General features: G+C 44.0%; 1 protein-coding gene across 1 annotated transcript in view; it reads left to right on the top strand.

Moving 5' to 3' along the window:
• Positions 1–19874, top strand: part of pkd2l1 (polycystic kidney disease 2-like 1) — a 199393-nt gene that overhangs the window by 169133 nt on the left and 10386 nt on the right. The window contains exons 7-10 of the mRNA XM_059947324.1: positions 13016–13186; positions 14246–14427; positions 16434–16554; positions 18246–18344. Of these exons, the coding sequence (XP_059803307.1) occupies positions 13016–13186; positions 14246–14427; positions 16434–16554; positions 18246–18344 (573 nt within the window). The remainder of the gene's footprint in view (positions 1–13015; positions 13187–14245; positions 14428–16433; positions 16555–18245; positions 18345–19874) is intronic.

The following is a 19874-nucleotide window of genomic DNA, read 5'->3' as shown; positions in this document are numbered from 1 at the left end:
TAACCAGCCAACATTTTCCATCTAATATCACTTCTCTTCATTTGAGCATTGATTCTGCATTTCTCAAATATCTTGTAAGTTAGGTTGTGATACAGAGCTTAAGTTGGTTTCCATAGTTTCAGTTATCAGGTTTTCTTCTATTTCTATTTTTTATTCCTTCCCTTGATGTCCTTCTTGCCATTTCATCTGCAAATGTGTTTCCATGGCTTTCTATTGTGGTCATTTTGGAGTGACCTTTATATTTCAATACAGCAACTTCTGCTGGGAGTTGTAAGATCTCCATAAGTTCTTGTACTAGTTGAGTATTCTTGATTGGAGTTCCACCAGCTGTAAGTAAACCTGTTCATCTCCATAAGTTTCCAGAGTCAGGAATACTTGGAAAATATATCGAGAATCGGTGTAGATATTTGCTGATCTTCTTGCTGCCAGCCTGCAGGCTTCAATCAAAGCTTTAAGGTCTGCCTGTTGTTCAGAAGTACCAGGAGCCATATTTCCTGTGGCCATCACTTCATTTTCTGTGACAACAGCTCAACTGGCCATTCAGATTCCTCCCGCAACGCTTGATGAGCCACCAGAGTACAGAATCAGATCTGCATTCATTTGTGGTTCATTTTGGTAGGTCAAATATGATGGCAGAATACAGTATTAATGGTAAGACTCTTGGCAGTGTGGAGGATCAGAGAGATCTTGGGGTCCAAGTCTGTAGGACACTCAAAGCAGCTGCGCATGTTGACTCTGTGGTTAAGAAGGTGTACGGTGTATTGGCCTTCATCAATTGTGGAATTGAGTTTAGGGGCCGAGAGGTAATGTTGCAGCTATATAGGACCCCGGTCAGACCCCATTTGGAGTACTGTGCTCAGTTCTGGTCACCTCACTACAGGAAGGATGTGGAAGCCATAGAAAGGGTGCAGAGGAGATTTACGAGGATGTTGCCTTGATTGGGGAGCATGCCTTATGAGAATAGGTTGAGTGAACTCAGCCTTTTCTCCTTGGAGCAATGGAGGATGAGAGGTGACCTGATAGAGGTGTATAAGATGATGAGAGGCATTGATCATGTGGATAGTCAGAGGCTTTTTCCCAGCGCTGAAATGGTTGCCACAAGAGGACACAGGTTTAAGGTGCTGGGGAGTAGGTACAGAGGAGATGTCAGGGGTAAGTTTTTTACTCAGAGAGTGGTGAGTGTGTGGAATGGGCTGCCAACAATGGTGGTGGAGGCAGATACGATAGAGTCTTTTAAGAAACTTTTGGATAGGTACATGGAGCTTAGAAAAATAGAGGGCTATGGGTAAGCCTTAATAATTTCTAAGGTAAGGACATGTTCAGCACAACTTTGTGGGCCGAAGGGCCTGTATTGGCTGTAGGTTTTCTATGTTTCTATATCAGCACTTCATTATGGTCATTTGCATCTTCTTGGCATTTTATTGTTCTTGCACAGTCATGACCATCGTTGTCCTCCATGTCCACTGACAAAAGTGTAGTTGGATTCACTGGACAAGCTTGTTGAATGATGATATTAGGTGCCTTGAGAATGCTGGATCACTTGGACCACTGAGCAGCTGTCACTGGAGAGGCCCTGCTCATAGTCAGTAAAATATGTTCTGAATGCAGACACCAAACGTTTAAAGTCTGACCCAGCACAATGTTGGAAGCAGCCATGATTGCCAGCTATGTTGCCTGCACTGCTCATAGACACAAACTCCATCCTAATGCTACATTTGGCTGAGTAATGACCAGCAGGATGCTGTTGGTCTCCATGTTCTTGAGTTAAAACCACTCTCATGTAACCACACTTCTCATGAGCGTACAGGATAAATGGTCTTTCTATATCAGGGATTCCTAATGCAGTACTTTTATCGCCTTTAAAGTTTGAAGTGCTTCCACCTGTTCAGAGATGTCGGAGTGCTTGCTGCTGGACTGGTGCAGGTGGTTTTTCTGATATAACAGCCTTTGCATGATCTTCAGTGATTTCTCATTTGCCTTGGGAAGCTTCCTGTCTCAAGGAAATCACTTCTTCTTGATGCAAATGTGCCTTGTCCAAATAAAGTAGATCACATTCATGCTGATCTTTAGTCTCAGAAGCAATCATGATATCATCCATATATTGTATGATAGCGAGTCAGTGCCTGGACAGTCCTTTAGATGTTGCTTCAAGGACATGTGATAGACAGTAGGACTAATGTGAAGTCCCCATGGTAGCCTCGTCCACTGGTATTGTTGACCATCAACTATAGAAGCCAGCCATCGTTGACATTCAGGCACCAATGCTACTGATGTGAAGCCATTGACCATATCGGTAGCTGCGAACCAATTATGTGATTGGTTCAAGATGCTGAAGATGATTGATGGATCTGTCACCAGACGGGATAACTTATCAGTACATTGATTAACAATACTGTAATCCACCATCTGCCTGCAAGTCCCATTTGCCTTCTTGATAGGCCAGATTGAACTGTTAGATGAACTGTGTGTCTTGACAAGACTTCCTTGCTCCTCCAGCTGATTGACAATAGGTTTGATGCCTTCTATTGATGTTCTACTTAAAGACTATTGCTTGGTACTACATGGCATCTTCCCAGTAAACTTAACAGGATCCATTTCCAGTGGGCCACTATCATTTTTGTCTTGTGACCATATAGGATGACTAGTTAATTTAATTTTTTCACCTGCATGAGATTCCAAATAATTTTACCCTCCATGAATTCAAAGGTGGAGATTAAAGTCATAGGACATAGATTTTGAGAAGAGGTTGCGAGATGTAAGATGTCTCCCATCCAGAACTGTATTTCTCATAACTGTGAACTAAATTGTACTTCAGCTGGTTTGATTTTGAACTTCCAGCATAGGTTCATATCTAAAATGCTAATCAATGACCCCATTTTTGGGCAATAGCTTCAGTTATAAACATTAATTCTGCTCCTGCATCCAGTAAGAATTTAGCACGTTCATATCTAACTAGTAAATTATCATGTAAGCTGAATTATTTTTGCTCCATCAAGGCAAACAAGGGCTGCAGGGAAGGGCCGAGTCATTTTTGCAACCTTGACCACTTGTCCACTACATCTATAATTGTAGTTTGAAGTTATACCATCAAATCAGAATTTTTTGTCCTTTGTAAGGTAGGGGATTGAACTTGCTGGTAAAGTTGTTGTTGAGGCTGTGGCTGAAGTTGTTGTGGTTAAGTTGCTCTCCTCCTCCAACAATTTTTCATCCAATATCCCTTTTTACCACAGAATTGACATTTTTTTTTACTTTGGGGTTGTAGCCCAGACCAGGATTGCTGTGAATTCCAGTTTGACTTGTTTTGTTGGTTAGCAGGTTGTTCCATTTTACTGAACATACTGGAACTTTGATGTTTTGCTCCATGTGTTTAGCACCAGTTCATTGTAGAGAACAGCTGGATCATTCCAATTCGCTCTCATTAGCTTCACCATTTTGGCAACATCTGGTATCAAACCATCCATGAAGGATGAATTGAGGGGTCTACATGTGGATTCTTCTATATTATCTTCAGATATTCCTGAGTAGTTGGTCCAAACTGTTCTATAGCAATCTTCATATTCAGAAACATCCTCTGAAATCTTTTGTTTCCAATCAACCACTTTCTTCCAAACAATCTGTATACGAGCTTCTTATTTCAAGCACGTCTTAATTGCATTTGCTTAAAAGATGGCATTATAGCTAAAATCTGAATGTCATCATGTGGATGCAATTTATATATGTTCTTAATTCGTTGAAGTTTAGCCCAAGTCTTTATGCTTCCATTTTTAGGATGATCTCTAGTCCATTTGTCAATTTTTTTCAGATTCAGCTAGTTGATGATAAATGTCCTGTCTCCTTTCATAATTTCCTTCCTCATTCTTGCATGTTTAAATTTCCTTCGTTTTTACTGGGGCAAGTCTTGGCATAGCTGCCAAACTGAATACTTCAGCACTCTCATTATCACTTAAGCCACAAGAGGTCACTGATGAGTTGATATCATATCCATTTTCCAGTTCCCTGGATTTCCCAAGGTGTCACTGTTTCTGGGGACGAATCAGCATTGGCTGCATTCCACCATAAATTACATCAATGTTAACATTGCCCACTGGGTTGGACAAACTGCCCGCTCGGTTGGCAGAACCACCCATTGAGAGTTGTTTTTGCACAGCACAGATCTGCCTCAGCAACTCAGAAAAGTGCATCTTGCTACGGACATAGTTCTCATGCTATTCTCTCACCTGTCAAGTCAAGTCACTTCTATTGGCATTTCGACCATAACTGCTGGTACAGTACATAGTAAAAATGAGACAATGTTTTTCAGGACCATGGTGTTACATGATACAGTACAAAAACTAGACTGAACGACGTAAAAAAACAGCACAGAGAAAGCTACACTGGTCTACAGACCTACACAGAACTGCATAAAGTGCACAAAAACAGTGCAGGCGTTACAATAAATAACAAACAGGACAATAGGACAAGGTGTCAGTCCAGGCTTCGGGTATTGAGGAGTCTGATGGCTGGGGGAAGAAACTGTTACATAGTCTGGTCGTGAGAGCCTGAATGCTTCACAGCCTTTTCCCAGACAGCAGGAGGGAGAGGAGATTGTATGACGGGTGCATGGGGTCCTTCATAATGCTGTTTCCTTTGCAGATGCAGCGTGTAGTGTAAATGTCTGTGATGGTGAGAAGAGAGACCCCGATGATCTTCTCAGCTGACCTCACTATCCACTGCAGGGTCTTGCGATCCAAGATGGCGCAATTTCCGAACCAGGCAGTGATGCAGTTGCTCAGGACGCTCTCAGTACAAACCCTGTAGAATGTGATGAGGATGGAGGGTGGGAGATGGACTGCTTAGTTAATGCAGAGATTTGGTCTTTAGACTTTTTATTGTCTTTTTCGTTCTGCTCTTTTAGCATGCTATAATGCTCTCCTTCCACAAAAACCCCCCAATTAGTTAGTTAAACTGTTTACTTGCTGAGCAATTATTTGTTCACAGACTTGATTCTCTAATTAGGCATGTTAGCATTTAAAAGTGTTTATCTGGTCTTGCAGCTCATCACACTCACACTTCCACAGCTCTGATATTACCATTAGCATCCAGTCAGTTTTTTAATTTCATGACCACATTTTTTTGAATCTTATTCCATATCATTTCAACGCCACTCATAAACCAATCCTCACTATCAAAAGCACATTTCTTTCAGGTTTCTTCGCCAACCGTATCAAGTTTATATACTTAATTCAAGTAAGTGCTTAAACTCTCTGTTATCTGTTCTCTCCCAGCTGGAAATGCTGGAGATTCAGTAGTTTGTTTCTGAACTTTGGCCATTGTTTTAAGTTTGATCTTAATGAGTACTCCTCAATCACAGTTATTAGATCGCAATCCCATTACGGCCGAGAATATAAAAGAGTTATGTAACCCTCTCACTGGGCACATATAGAAACTTGGCGTGTTAGTTACCTATGCTAACAGCCTCATGACTCACAGTAAGAAGGCCAACTTTCATAAAAAATGTGTGCCTAGGGTCATTATGATTTGGTGTTCAACCAAACAGGAACATTGTGATGTTCCGATTAAAGAAACCTCAATTTGAGTGAATGCTATGTAAATGCTGCCCACACACAATTATTGGTCAGCAAGAAATAACAGGTCATACACCACATAAAATTATAAAGAAAGTATATTTACCAATTTCAAACAGTTAATAGGAAAGAGAAATGAAAATGAAAAGAAAGCAGCCCATTACAGTTAAACTAGTCCAATGTACACATAACCATTGGAACTCTTACTGGAACCATCTTTCACTCACATGCTGGACCCCAGTCTGCATGAAAGCACACATCATATTCCAAACTTCCCTCAAAGTTCATCCCGGAGGCGTATTGGCCCTTCCTCCGAGGAGCCATTCATCTGCACAAAGCACTTCATGTACTACTTCATGGACTCTCCTTCCAATGGCATTACGCGGCATCCTCCCTTTTGAGCCACTCTGCCAAAAGACCCCAAACCAGACCCCTGTCCCTCACATAACTCTCTCCCTAGAGCTTTCTCCCAATCCCACCATCTAGATTGGCTGACCCACCATTCCTAAGGTGAACAACATGGCATCTTATCTCTAGCCAAAACCAAAACATTCTACCAGCAGGATGCACTGCTTTTACAGAAAACTGCTGAAATGAAATACCTGCAACATAGCAGAGGAAATTTTAACCAGGGCATTACATTCTCCCCCTCCACCAAAAATAGTCATGTCTTCATGACTTTGGAACTTATTAAACCATTATTAATAACACAGTAGTCAAATAAATTTCACGATCTCAGGACCCCCAATCCATTTGTAAATGTAAGTAGCATATCTCATTCTAATAGTGTGGCAAGTACTCTTGGTGCAACCAACATTGGACTCATCAGTAGAAAAGACATTTTCTCAGTTAATCTCCTTTTCCATTCCTTGGGTATTGGTGAGTCACCAAAGTTGAATGACTTCAAGGTCAACTTCCTCGATCTAGGAGCTGTTTCTCTTCCATTTCCCCTGGAAAACTAGACACTACCTCTCCATTCCTCTCTCTGCATGCTCCTATGAGCCTTCTTGCAATGGAAGTATCTGTTATCGCAAGGATGGAAGCTTCACCCTTTTCAGCTGAATCTGAGCAGACCAACACTGGTGTGTCTATACTCTCAGTTACTCCAATATCTATGTTAGGTATGACTCCAGCATATATCTGTATGGATACATCAGAAACTGGACCCAATAATCTTTCACGAATAGTGTTATGCACTTCAGTATTTCCCTTGAGATACCGATTGGAATGTATCTTCTCTGAGATGCCAGCCCATTCCTTTACTGGGTCCATCCAAAGTTTTGCCTTTTTTCTTCTCTTTTTGATGAACCATTAACTTACTGTTTGAAGATTTTCCTGCTCCTCAAGGTCTCACTTGAAATGCCCATCTTCCCCTCAATTGTAACAGAAAATACGAGTCGCCTCTGTAGTCAAGAGACCCTTTTCAGCAGCAGCTAAGTCGGGTTTCTCAATACACGTATCATGCTTAGCTGAAACATTATCAGACATCCATCGAATCAAGCTGAGCTTGAAGGTTTTCCACCTCGTTCCTTGACAGCACAAAGCAAAGAGTCAAAGATTCAAAGCACATTTATTATCAAATTCTATAAATTATACACCTTGAGATTTGTCTGCCTACAGGCAGCCACAGAGCAGGAAACCTAAGGAAACCCCAATTATTTAAAAAAAAGAATAACACCATTGTGTGGAGAAAGAGGGAAAAATATAAACATGCAACTAACAAAAATAAGCCAACAGCATTACGAACCAGAGCGAGCCGTCACATCCACTCCCAGAGCGAGGCCTCACATCCACTCTCAGTGATCCCTCACATCCACTCTCAGTGATCCCTCACATCCACTCCCAGAGCGAGGCCTCACATCCACTCTCAGTGATCCCTCACATCCACTCCCAGAGCGAGCCCTCACATCCACTCCCAGAGCGAGGCCTCACATCCACTCCCAGAGCGAGGCCTCACATCCACTCCCAGAGCGAGCCCTCACATCCACTCCCAGAGCGAGGCCTCACATCCACTCTCAGTGATCCCTCACATCCACTCCCAGAGCGAGCCCTCACATCTACTCTCAGTGATCCCTCACATCCACTCCCAGAGCGAGCCCTCACATCCACTCTCAGTGATCCCTCACATCCACTCCCAGAGCGAGCCCTCACATCCACTCTCAGTGATCCCTCACATCCACTCCCAGAGCGAGCCCTCACATCCACTCCCAGAGCGAGCCCTCACATCCACTCCCAGAGCGAGCCCTCACATCCACTCCCGGAGCGAGCCCTCACATCCACTCCCGGAGCGAGCCCTCACATACACTCCCAGAGCGAGGCCTCACATACACTCCCAGAGCGAGGCCTCACATCCACTCCCAGAGATCCCTCACAAACACTCCCGGAGCGAGCCCTCACATCCACTCCCGGAGCGAGCCCTCACATCCACTCCCGGAGCGAGCCCTCACATCCACTCCCAGAGCGAGCCCTCACATCCACTCTCAGTGATCCCTCACATCCACTCCCAGAGCGAGCCCTCACATCCACTCCCAGAGCGAGCCCTCACATCCACTCCCAGAGCGAGCCCTCACATCCACTCTCAGTGATCCCTCACATCCACTCCCAGAGCGAGCCCTCACATACACTCCCAGAGTGATCCCTCACATCCACTCTCAGTGATCCCTCACATCCACTCCCAGAGCGAGCCCTCACATCCACTCTCAATGATCCCTCACATCCACTCTCAGAGCGAGCCCTCACATACACTCCCAGAGCGAGCCCTCACATCCACTCCCAGAGCGAGCCCTCACATACACTCCCAGAGCGAGCCCTCACATCCACTCCCGGAGCGAGCCCTCACATACACTCCCAGAGCGAGCCCTCACATCCACTCCCGGAGCGAGCCCTCACATACACTCCCAGAGCGAGCCCTCACATCCTCTCCCAGAGCGAGCCCTCACATACACTCCCAGAGTGATCCCTCACATCCACTCTCAGTGATCCCTCACATCCACTCCCAGAGCGAGCCCTCACATCCACTCTCAGTGATCCCTCACATCCACTCCCAGAGCGAGCCCTCACATCCACTCCCAGAGCGAGCCCTCACATCCACTCCCGGAGCGAGCCCTCACATCCACTCCCGGAGCGAGCCCTCACATACACTCCCAGAGCGAGGCCTCACATACACTCCCAGAGCGAGGCCTCACATACACTCCCAGAGCGAGGCCTCACATCCACTCCCAGAGATCCCTCACAAACACTCCCAGAGCGAGCCCTCACATACACTCCCAGAGCGAGCCCTCACATCCACTCCCAGAGCGAGGCCTCACATCCACTCCCGGAGCGAGCCCTCACATCCACTCCCGGAGCGAGCCCTCACATCCACTCTCAGTGATCCCTCACATCCACTCCCAGAGCGAGCCCTCACATCCACTCTCAGTGATCCCTCACATCCACTCCCAGAGCGAGCCCTCACATCCACTCCCAGAGCGAGCCCTCACATCCACTCCCAGAGCGAGCCCTCACATCCACTCCCAGAGCGAGCCCTCACATCCACTCCCGGAGCGAGCCCTCACATCCACTCCCGGAGCGAGCCCTCACATACACTCCCAGAGCGAGGCCTCACATACACTCCCAGAGCGAGGCCTCACATCCACTCCCAGAGATCCCTCACAAACACTCCCGGAGCGAGCCCTCACATCCACTCCCGGAGCGAGCCCTCACATCCACTCCCGGAGCGAGCCCTCACATCCACTCCCGGAGCGAGCCCTCACATCCACTCCCGGAGTGATCCCTCACATCCACTCTCAGTGATCCCTCACATCCACTCCCAGAGCGAGCCCTCACATACACTCCCAGAGTGATCCCTCACATCCACTCTCAGTGATCCCTCACATCCACTCTCAGTGATCCCTCACATCCACTCCCAGAGCGAGCCCTCACATCCACTCCCAGAGCGAGCCCTCACATACACTCCCAGAGTGATCCCTCACATCCACTCTCAGTGATCCCTCACATCCACTCCCAGAGCGAGCCCTCACATACACTCCCAGAGTGATCCCTCACATCCACTCTCAGAGCGAGCCCTCACATCCACTCTCAGTGATCCCTCACATCCACTCCCAGAGCGAGCCCTCACATCCACTCCCAGAGCGAGCCCTCACATCCACTCCCAGAGCGAGCCCTCACATCCACTCTCAGTGATCCCTCACATCCACTCCCAGAGCGAGCCCTCACATACACTCCCAGAGTGATCCCTCACATCCACTCTCAGTGATCCCTCACATCCACTCTCAGTGATCCCTCACATCCACTCCCAGAGCGAGCCCTCACATCCACTCCCAGAGCGAGCCCTCACATACACTCCCAGAGTGATCCCTCACATCCACTCTCAGTGATCCCTCACATCCACTCCCAGAGCGAGCCCTCACATACACTCCCAGAGTGATCCCTCACATCCACTCTCAGAGCGAGCCCTCACATCCACTCTCAGTGATCCCTCACATCCACTCCCAGAGCGAGCCCTCACATCCACTCCCAGAGCGAGCCCTCACATCCACTCCCAGAGCGAGCCCTCACATCCACTCTCAGTGATCCCTCACATCCACTCCCAGAGCGAGCCCTCACATCCACTCCCAGAGCGAGCCCTCACATCCACTCTCAGTGATCCCTCACATCCACTCCCAGAGCGAGCCCTCACATCCACTCCCAGAGCGAGCCCTCACATCCACTCTCAGTGATCCCTCACATCCACTCCCAGAGCGAGCCCTCACATCCACTCCCAGAGTGATCCCTCACATCCACTCTCAGTGATCCCTCACATCCACTCCCAGAGCGAGCCCTCACATCCACTCTCAGTGATCCCTCACATCCACTCCCAGAGCGAGCCCTCACATACACTCCCAGAGCGAGCCCTCACATCCACTCCCAGAGCGAGCCCTCACATCCACTCCCGGAGCGAGCCCTCACGTACACTCCCAGAGCGAGCCCTCACATCCACTCTCAGAGCGAGCCCTCACATACACTCCCAGAGTGAGCCCTCACATACACTCCCGGAGCGAGCCCTCACATCCACTCCCGGAGCGAGCCCTCACATCCACTCCCAGAGCGAGCCCTCACATCCACTCCCAGAGTGATCCCTCACATCCACTCTCAGTGCTCCCTCACATCCACTCTCAGAGCGAGCCCTCACATCCACTCCCAGAGCGAGCCCTCACATCCACTCCCAGAGCAACTAAGTAGGCCCAAGCCTCAGTCACAATTCATCTCATCAGTGAGGCAAAAATTGCACAGCAGCTAGATCAGTTCACAGCCTAGGAGCAGCAGAGAAAGAATGAATATTCATGGGAGAACGAGCAATCTATTGAGCCGACTTTTGCCTTTATTCCTGACACTCGGGTTTCTGTCTATCTGTGCCAGTGTTTTAAATTATCCAGGCACTGCTCTAGGACCCAGACCCCGGTGCCACGATATGCTTGGACTGCCCAGCCCAAAACCATTCTCAATCTCACCAAATCAGCTCCGCGCTTGGAGCAATCCAACCTTATACCTGGGATAGGTAGTCGAAATTCTTCTGCGTCGACACCTCGAAGTCGCTTCCTCCATCTCCGGCAGTGATACTTCCAACTCCATCTGCTACCCTGGCTCGAACACGTTGCACCTTGAAATGCTCCAGCACGGCTCATCCCCTGATTGAGCCTCACCTCTGCCTGCATCCTCTCTGTCTGCAGTGATAGTTCACCAGAATTTACTTCAGGAAAGATGTTATAAGTAATGTTTTAGTCGAATTTCTTGCCTTCCGAACTACCAGTAAACTGTTGCATATCTTCAGTAGCGCCATTTTAAACCAGAATCAGGGAGAATCATGGAGAATATTCTGGTAATTCTCCCCATGTTCATGTGGAGAGTGCCGGAACAAGGCAGCTCCTATCACTTGACCTCCATTCGATGAAACACCCTCAACATGTGCCAAGTCAAGTTGTATATCTGACTGAACAAAGGATACTTGTTTGTGACTCACTGTACTCACTGGAATTTAGAAGAATGCGGGGCTGATCTCATTGAAACCTACTGAATGTTGAAAGGACCAGATAAGGTGGATGTGGAGAGGTATATTCAAAGCAGAGCTGATAAGTTCCTGATTGGTCAGGGCTTCAAGGGATATGCTGAGAGGGCAGGTGTATGGGGTTGAATGGGATCTAGGATCAGCCATGATGAAATGGTGGAGTAGACTCAATGGGCTGAATGGCCTAATTCTGCTCCTATGTCTTATGGTCTTACGGTGACAAAATATTTTCAATTATCAGGTTATGAGTTACTGGTTGAGAACTAAGTGGCTGCTTTACTAGTTGGCAATCTTTTGAGTATTGTGGGCAGATTTTCAAGTTATTTATTTCTGATCCAGAACCTTATATTTGAGTGCATTTAGGATACGCACTCCCAATGGGCAAAAGCACTCAATAAGCTTATCTATGATTTTTATCTTATTATGTAAACTGATGCGACTTACAAGTATATCAACATAGTTATTCTTGTTCTGTGTATGTAATTGCACTTATGGATATAACATTACTTTGCCAATTTAAAAGCCATTTAAAATAAACCTGGTAATTTAAACATGGACAGGTCTTACCCAGTAAATGGTAGAGCCCTGGAGGGTGCTGACCAATAGAGAGACCTACAAGTACAAGTACATGGATCCCTGAAAGTGGTGGCACAGATAATCAGGATAGTGAAGAAGGCCTTTGGCTTACTTGTCTCCATCAGGCAGGGCAGTGAGTACAAGAGCTGGGATGACGTGTTACATTGTCGAGGCTAATGCTTTGAGCATGAACCACAGTTCTGGTTTCCTAGCTATAAGAAGGATATCATTAAGCCAGAAAGGGTGCAGAAAAGATTCACAAGAATGTTACTGGGATTGGAGGACATGGGTTATAAGGAGAGACTAGATAGGCTGTTTTTTTTTCCATAGTACATAAAAGACTGAGGGGGTATATACAGTAATTCATGAGGGGCATAGAGAAGGTGAATGATCAGTCCTTTTCCCCAGGGTGGAAAGTCCAAAACTAGAGGGCATAGGTTTAAGGTGAGAGGGGCAAAATTTAAAGGGGGTCTGAGAAAGCTTTTTCCATGCAGTGGTTGAGGAGGTATGAAAGCATGGTAGATGAACTGGAAGGTTTATAAGAGCAAATGCAGGCAAACGGAATTAGCTCAGCTAGTCAACTTGGTCTGCATGAATGAGATGGGCCAAAAGGCCTGTGTCCGTGCTGTATAACTCCATCTGAAAGCCATATCAGTAACATTTATTATTATATCCATTAATATTATGTGCCCCACTTGTTATTGTAACATGACAATATTAGAAAAGGCTAAGGATATATAAAAATAATGAATATTATTTTCCATTAAAGTCTGATTTCTAGATTTTATAAGAGCAGTGAATAAGAAGCCAGTGTTCTGTTTCTCTGTTTCAGCTCTCCTTGCTCTCGATAGGATTCCACATCTTCCGCACCATTAAAGTGAACATATTAATGGGAGCACTGCTGACCGACCCAGAATCCTATGCTGACTTTGAGTTCTTGGCATTTTGGCAGACCCAGTACAATAATATGAATGCCGTCAACTTGTTCTTTGCTTGGATCAAGGTAGCAAAAATTCTAGTCATAACTAATTAGTTTAAGAATTCTCCACATTGCATCTTCAGTTTCCACTGTATATCATAATGTATCTTAAATTTGAGTGAACTTTTTTTGTCATTGAAATGAGTTCTTGCAGAATATTGTTCACATATGACATTCCCAATGGCTGCCCTTTGTGTTCCATTCTCTGAAATGCTTATCATCTCCCCAGCTGACTGTTGCCAATTTGCTAATTTCTATGAATATTGTTAGATTTGCTCTTTAATATTAAGACTACAACAGGAAATATGAACCTGCTGATTTGTACTACTAATTCCTCAGCTATTGTTATCACTAAATACTTTAGTTTTGTTTATTGTTATTAAGAGATAAAAATTTATCAGGGGTTAAGAGTAAATCCTCAGCGTGCGTTGTTTATTAAACAGATAACAGATCTGTAGCTCATCATGGAAAAAGTTTGATCAAAGTCAATCTTAAATTACAATGCCTTTTTGCACAATGTCATTTCTTGGAGGTGTTAGTTTCTCGTTGCTTTAACTCGAATGCATTGATTTGTCTCAAATATTTACAAGAGTTAAAACTGGGAGGTGCCCAGATGCATAGAGATGAAAAAGATTTTGTAGATAGGCAGCAGCGAGTCCAAAGAAAGATTTAGGGCAATACAGGTCAGCAAACTCAGGATGGAGTGGATGGTAGAAGTTTTGGATTACTCAAGGCCATAAAAGGTAGAAAGAGAAACGCCATTCATTTTTGTATTGTAAAATCAAGTCAGGAAGTAAAAAGCATGGATGAGGGTTTTAGTGGCAGATTGGTGACGCATCTGAGGAAGGGGATGAGTCATGCCATCTAATGGAATTAGAAATAGACCATCTTGGTATTGGCACCAATATGAGATCGGAAGTACAAACCTAGAGTCAAGTGAATTTAACTTACTCAACAAAATTGTTCAGTTGGAAACAATTCCCAGTGAAGATCTTGGACTCAATTGACTGGGAACTGAGTATGTTTGTAGTTTTTTTTTCCACCAAGATTGTTTTCTTAATATTTCTCTTATTTTTAACTCAGATCTTCAAATATATTAGCTTTAACAAGACAATGACCCAGCTGTCGTCAACTCTAGCTCGATGTGCCAAAGACATTCTTGGCTTTGCAATTATGTTTTTCATTGTTTTCTTCGCCTATGCTCAGTTGGGATATCTTCTGTTTGGAACCCAAGTGCAAAACTTCAGTACCTTTCTCAAGTGCATGTGAGTACTTTATTTCAGACCACGTTTAAAACATGAGAAGCATATATAATTACAATTTTAAAAATCATAAATTATTTATCATTATACTTTCCAAAACATTTGGAAACATTAGTGCAGAGACAATAGCTAATTAATTGACAGATTAATGATTATTTGACGGAATTCAATTAAAAATTGTTAATTAAATGTAAGGCTGCCATCAAGGTTAGATTATTTTTCTAGAAAGCAGGAACAACCCCACAGGTTTTGCTGTAAGGTTTTCAGTGTGATCGGCCGCATCAGATCAACAGTGAGGACTATCTTTTGTTCCAAAGGATGTTGAGCACAAATTGTATTACAGACCTGGGCTCCTCTCTAAAGGCAGGATATCATCAGCCTAGAAAGGGTTAAAAAAAAAATCAGAAGCCTGTTTGTTACCACATTCTTTTGTGGCACCAATAAAACTGAAGACTGTTTGAAGTAGAAGACTGCCGAAGCGAGAGGTTAAAAATTTCAGTGGTATACAGGGCCGAAAGAAGCTGCAGAAGGTTGTAAATCTAGTCAGCGCCATCTTGTGTACTAGCCTACAAAGTACCCAGGGCATCTTCAGGGAACGGTGTCTCAGAAAGGCAGCTTCCATTATTTAGGACCTCCAGCACCCAGGGCATGCCCTTTTCTCACTGTTACCATCAGGTAGGAGGTACAGAAGCCTGAAGGCACACACTCAGTGATTCAGGAATAGCTTCTTCCCCTCTGCCATCCAATTCCTAAATGGACATTGAATCACTACCTCACTTTTTTTTAACATACAGCTGTTCTGTTTTTACATGTTTTTAAAAATCTATTCACTATATGTAATTGATTTACTTGTTTATTTATTATTATTATTTTAAATTTTATTTATTTATTATCATTTTTTCCCTGCTAGATTATGTATTGCATTGAACTGCTGCTGCTAAGTTAACAAATTTCATGTCACATGCCAGTGATAATAAACCTGATTCTGATTATGATTATGATTATGCCCTCTAACTCCATACAGAGATTGCCCCTTTGCCCTCTAATGGGTCCCTAGTTACTGACTTGCCCTTAAAATAGGGATTTTCCTCAACCAAGTCTGCATATTCCACGCTTTTTGGGAACAAGTTGCCCCAGAGCTCTCGTTACATTTAGATGAATCACACTTCATTGTTCCATAAGTTTTGAACCCACATTTCAGGAACGCAGCATTTAGAAGTATTTTTTTCCCACTTCAGTTTGGAAATTCAAGAGGAGGGGCTGAAGAGGTACGACTGAATATCGAGTAATGTAAATGAGGTGATTTTCATTCAAATATTTATTATCCAAGAAAGTATAAATTACGCACCTTGTAATTTGTCTGCTTACAGGCAGCCACAAAGCAAGAAACCCGAGTAACCCAGTTAAAATAAAACCAAATGCCACTGCATAAAGAAAGAGAGAGAGAGAAATCATGCAAAGAATGGAAGCCAGCCGAACCAGCCTGAGTCTCCAGATCCGCTCCCGGAGCAGCCAGAGTAGAGTGGAATAGGCCCTTCTGTCCCTTCAAGCCACATCACCCAACAACCCCCAACTTAACCTTAACCCAATCACGGGACGCTTTACAGTGACCAATTAACCTACCAATTGATAGGTCTTTGGACTGTGGGAGGAATCCTGAGCACAGAAAGGAAACCCACACTGTCACAGGGAGAACATACAGACACTGTCCTTACAGACAGTGGTGGGAATTGAACCTAGGTCACTGGCACTGTAAAGCATTGTGCTAACCATTACACTACCATACCACCCCATGTTCAAAAGTCATCAAGAGTTAGGGGAAATTGCAAAGACAATATAGAAGAAACAGTGTGGTCCTCATGTGATCTTGGGGCAAATTTAGAAATAATGCAGGAAGGAATAGAAATACTTTGTAAAATTATGAATGATGTATTGACGTGGTTCATTCACAGGGTGTGCTCAATCGGATCCTTATTTGCTTCTCTAATTCTACTTAAATTTCTTTCCAGCTTCACTCAATTTCGAATAATCCTTGGAGACTTCAACTTTGATGAGATAGACAATGCCAACAGAATCTTGGGTCCAATTTATTTTGTCACCTATGTTTTCTTTGTCTTCTTTGTGTTGCTGGTAAGTTGCAACCGTACTGAATTACTTAAAAATGATGGAAGGTCTGAAACAGAGATTTGTCAATTTGAAGGTGATGTGCTTGAGAAGAGCTACACCTCACACTGGAGAGCAAAAATTACTTCAGGAGATGAGTGCTGTTTATCACTTCCCGTAGTCTCTCAGTGACACACTAACAGCCTTGGAGTATCTGCCGTATGTTAAAAGCCACCATTGATCTGTGCAATGCAAGCATTGAGTGAAAACCCTTAAAGCCAAAGACTGGCACAGTTAGTGAGGGACAATTACCAAGTACATGCAGTCTCATGCGGTACTCCAGAATCTCATTGTCCAGTTGGTGGTCATGGAACCGCAAGAATCTGAGGTAGTCTCGATGATCCTCTCTCACTAGGAAGCTGTGGAACAGTTTTTCGATGTCTGCATCACTGCAATGGACTCAGTTCTGAAGCTCATGAGGACACTGAGAAGACAGTGAATAAGTTCTGGACCCCACAAGAGCACATTGCTCAGAGATATGCTTTTAAACTGTATACTTGAATCAAAGACAATTCATATTTGAGCAGGTTTTGGGGGTGGTAAAACCCCAAAGTTGGACAAATACCAGTTTCCTTTGTTAGGATCCGGTGGAGGCACTAATCCAGCACAAATATTCCTGAAGGGTCTCTCTGTGAGTTCCATGTAATGATCGTTCAGTTCTGGTTTCTTTCTCAATGAGGCAACAAGTCGACTAAGGGCCTTCTCCCTGTAGATTGGTAAGAGTTGTCATTGTGAGTGGAAAGGAAGGGGAGTTACCCAGTTGCTTGACTCATCTTTTCTAATCTTTTTGTTCACTATTTGAAGGCAGACCTCTTCTTCAATGGAAGGTGCCAGCTGATAAACATCTTCAAGTAACAGAATATCAGTTGAGCAGAGCTAAGTATGTTTGGTTACCTACAATCTTTACTTTCATGAAGATTCTACTATCTGAAATAACTAGGGCAACTGTCGCCAGGACATTAGAGTGAGGGTGAGCTAATGAGCAGCATCGAGAAAGACTTCACCCAACCCTGAGCCAGTTGTTGGGCATAAAGTGCATTGTGCTGACCGTTGTGCTGTTCATGTATCTTACGTGTGTGGATGGTGCCTCTGCCAAACAAAAGGAGAATTTCAGCAGAAGAGTCAAGTCGGGAAGTCTTGTCAGCCATGGTTAAGGTGTGAATGACTGCAGCTTCAGGAAATTATGAGGTCGTCCCTGTTTTGGGGAACATGGTCACACTCAGTGAGGGTTGGCAAGGGTAAGCAGACTTCCCTTCCTATTGACTCCATGATAAATCCACTGGCTCTTCTTCCAGCATCTTCTGAGGTTACAAAACTTGTCTTTAGAGTGTGTGGGGAAACAGAACTTTGAATACTGAACGTGTCAAAGAATGCTGATTTTGCCAATGTCGCTTTGCTCTATCATCCAATATCACAAATACGTGCCCTGGAATGGATGAATATTCATACTGTACAAATGGGAATGGAAACAGAACAACTCTTAACTGAAGTCTTTGCTGTGATGGTACTGCAGAAGGGGGTGCTGTGGGTCTTTGCTGATGTGGGCTTTGACTGTCAATACTTGGAGTATGTGAAAGGGATGTTGGCTGTGTGGTGTGGCAGCTTCTCCTTGTAAGGCCAATTAATTTAATCAATTAATTAACTGTTTTCTATTTCAGAATATGTTCCTGGCCATTATAAATGATACATACTCAGAGGTGAAGGCAGATCTTTCCAATCAGAAAAGTGAACTTCAGATTACAGACATCATTAAACAGGTTTGTTTTCATATGACAATACCAATATTCTTTATAACAAAATAATAACTACTGTAAATAGTTATAAGTTTCAATATTTAAGTACAAATTTATTTCAGATTGTTGATATTGGGGGACATCATCCATGAAATCTCTATGGCAATATTGACAAAGAGATGGCATGGTTTTTTGTTATTTCTTGCTGTTAAGATATAGATAATTTTACAGTGTATCTTGTCATTCCATAGTTATGTGGGACTACTTAAGCAGTAAATCTCATGGGACTGAGGTTGCAAATCTCCAAGAAAGAGACAGTGAACCAACTGTGCTACATCCAGGAGAGTTTGAGTCAATCCACAAATAAGCAGATGTAACAGAATCCCGGTTGCAGTTTATCTGACAGTCTGAGCTCTCACTAGGTTACCATACTAATCACTCAACTAATGCCCATTGAACCATTATTGCATTTCACTAATTTGGATGTTTTATCTGCTTTGGAGTTAGACCACAAGAGATGGGAGCAGAATTACACCATTTGGCCCATTGAGTCTGCCCCACCATTTTAACAAGGCTGATCCATTTTCCCTCTCAACTCCATTATCTTGCCTTCTCCCCATGATCTTTTACATGCTGATTAATCAAGAGCCTATAAACCTCCACCTTAAATACCCTCAATGACCTGGCCTCCACAGCCACCTGTGGCAACAAATTTCACAGATTCACCAGGCACTGGCTAAAGAATTTTCTCTCCATTTCCATTCTAAATGGAAGTTCCACTAATCTGAGGCTGTGCCCCTGGTCCTAGACCTCCCCAGTATAGGAAACATCCTCTACACATCTACTTTATAGGCATCAATGAGATCCCTCCTCAATCTTCTAAATTCCATCAAGTACAGAACCAAAGCCATCAAATATTCCTCATACAATAACCCTTTCATTCTTGGATTTATCCTTGTGAACCTCCTCTGAACCCTCTCCAATGTCAGCACATCCTTTCTTAGATAAGGGGCCCAAAACTGCTTATAATTCTCCGAGTGAGACCTTACCTGTGCCTTATAAAGCCTCAGCATTGCACCCTTGTTTTTATATTCTAGTCCTCTTTAAATGAATGCTAACATTGCATTTACCTTCCTCAACACCAACTCAACCTCCAAGTTCAGAATCAGAGTCAGGATTATCATCACCAGCAAGTGACGTGAAAATTTGTTAACTTGGCAGCAGCAGTTCAATGCAATACATAATCTAGCAGAGAGAGAAAAGAATAATAATAATAAATAAAATGAAACATAATAATAAATAAACAAGTAAACCAATTACATATATCGAATGTGCAAAAACAGAAATACTGTATATTTTAAAAAGTGAGGTAGTGTCTAAAGCTTCAAAGTTCATTTAGGAATCGGATGGCAGAGAGGAAGAAGCTGTTCCTGAATCGCTGAGTGTGTGCCTTCAGGCTTCTGTATCTCCTACCTGATGGTAACAGTGAGAAAAGGGCATGCCCTGGGTGCTGGAGTTAATAATTTGCACCTCAGAGTTTTGAACTTTCTGCCC

This window comes from Hypanus sabinus, chromosome 22, assembly GCF_030144855.1.
Source record: "Hypanus sabinus isolate sHypSab1 chromosome 22, sHypSab1.hap1, whole genome shotgun sequence".
In the NCBI taxonomy this organism is placed as follows: domain Eukaryota; kingdom Metazoa; phylum Chordata; class Chondrichthyes; order Myliobatiformes; family Dasyatidae; genus Hypanus; species Hypanus sabinus.
Note: the sequence above shows the minus strand (reverse complement) of the source record. Positions and strands in the feature narration are given on the sequence as shown.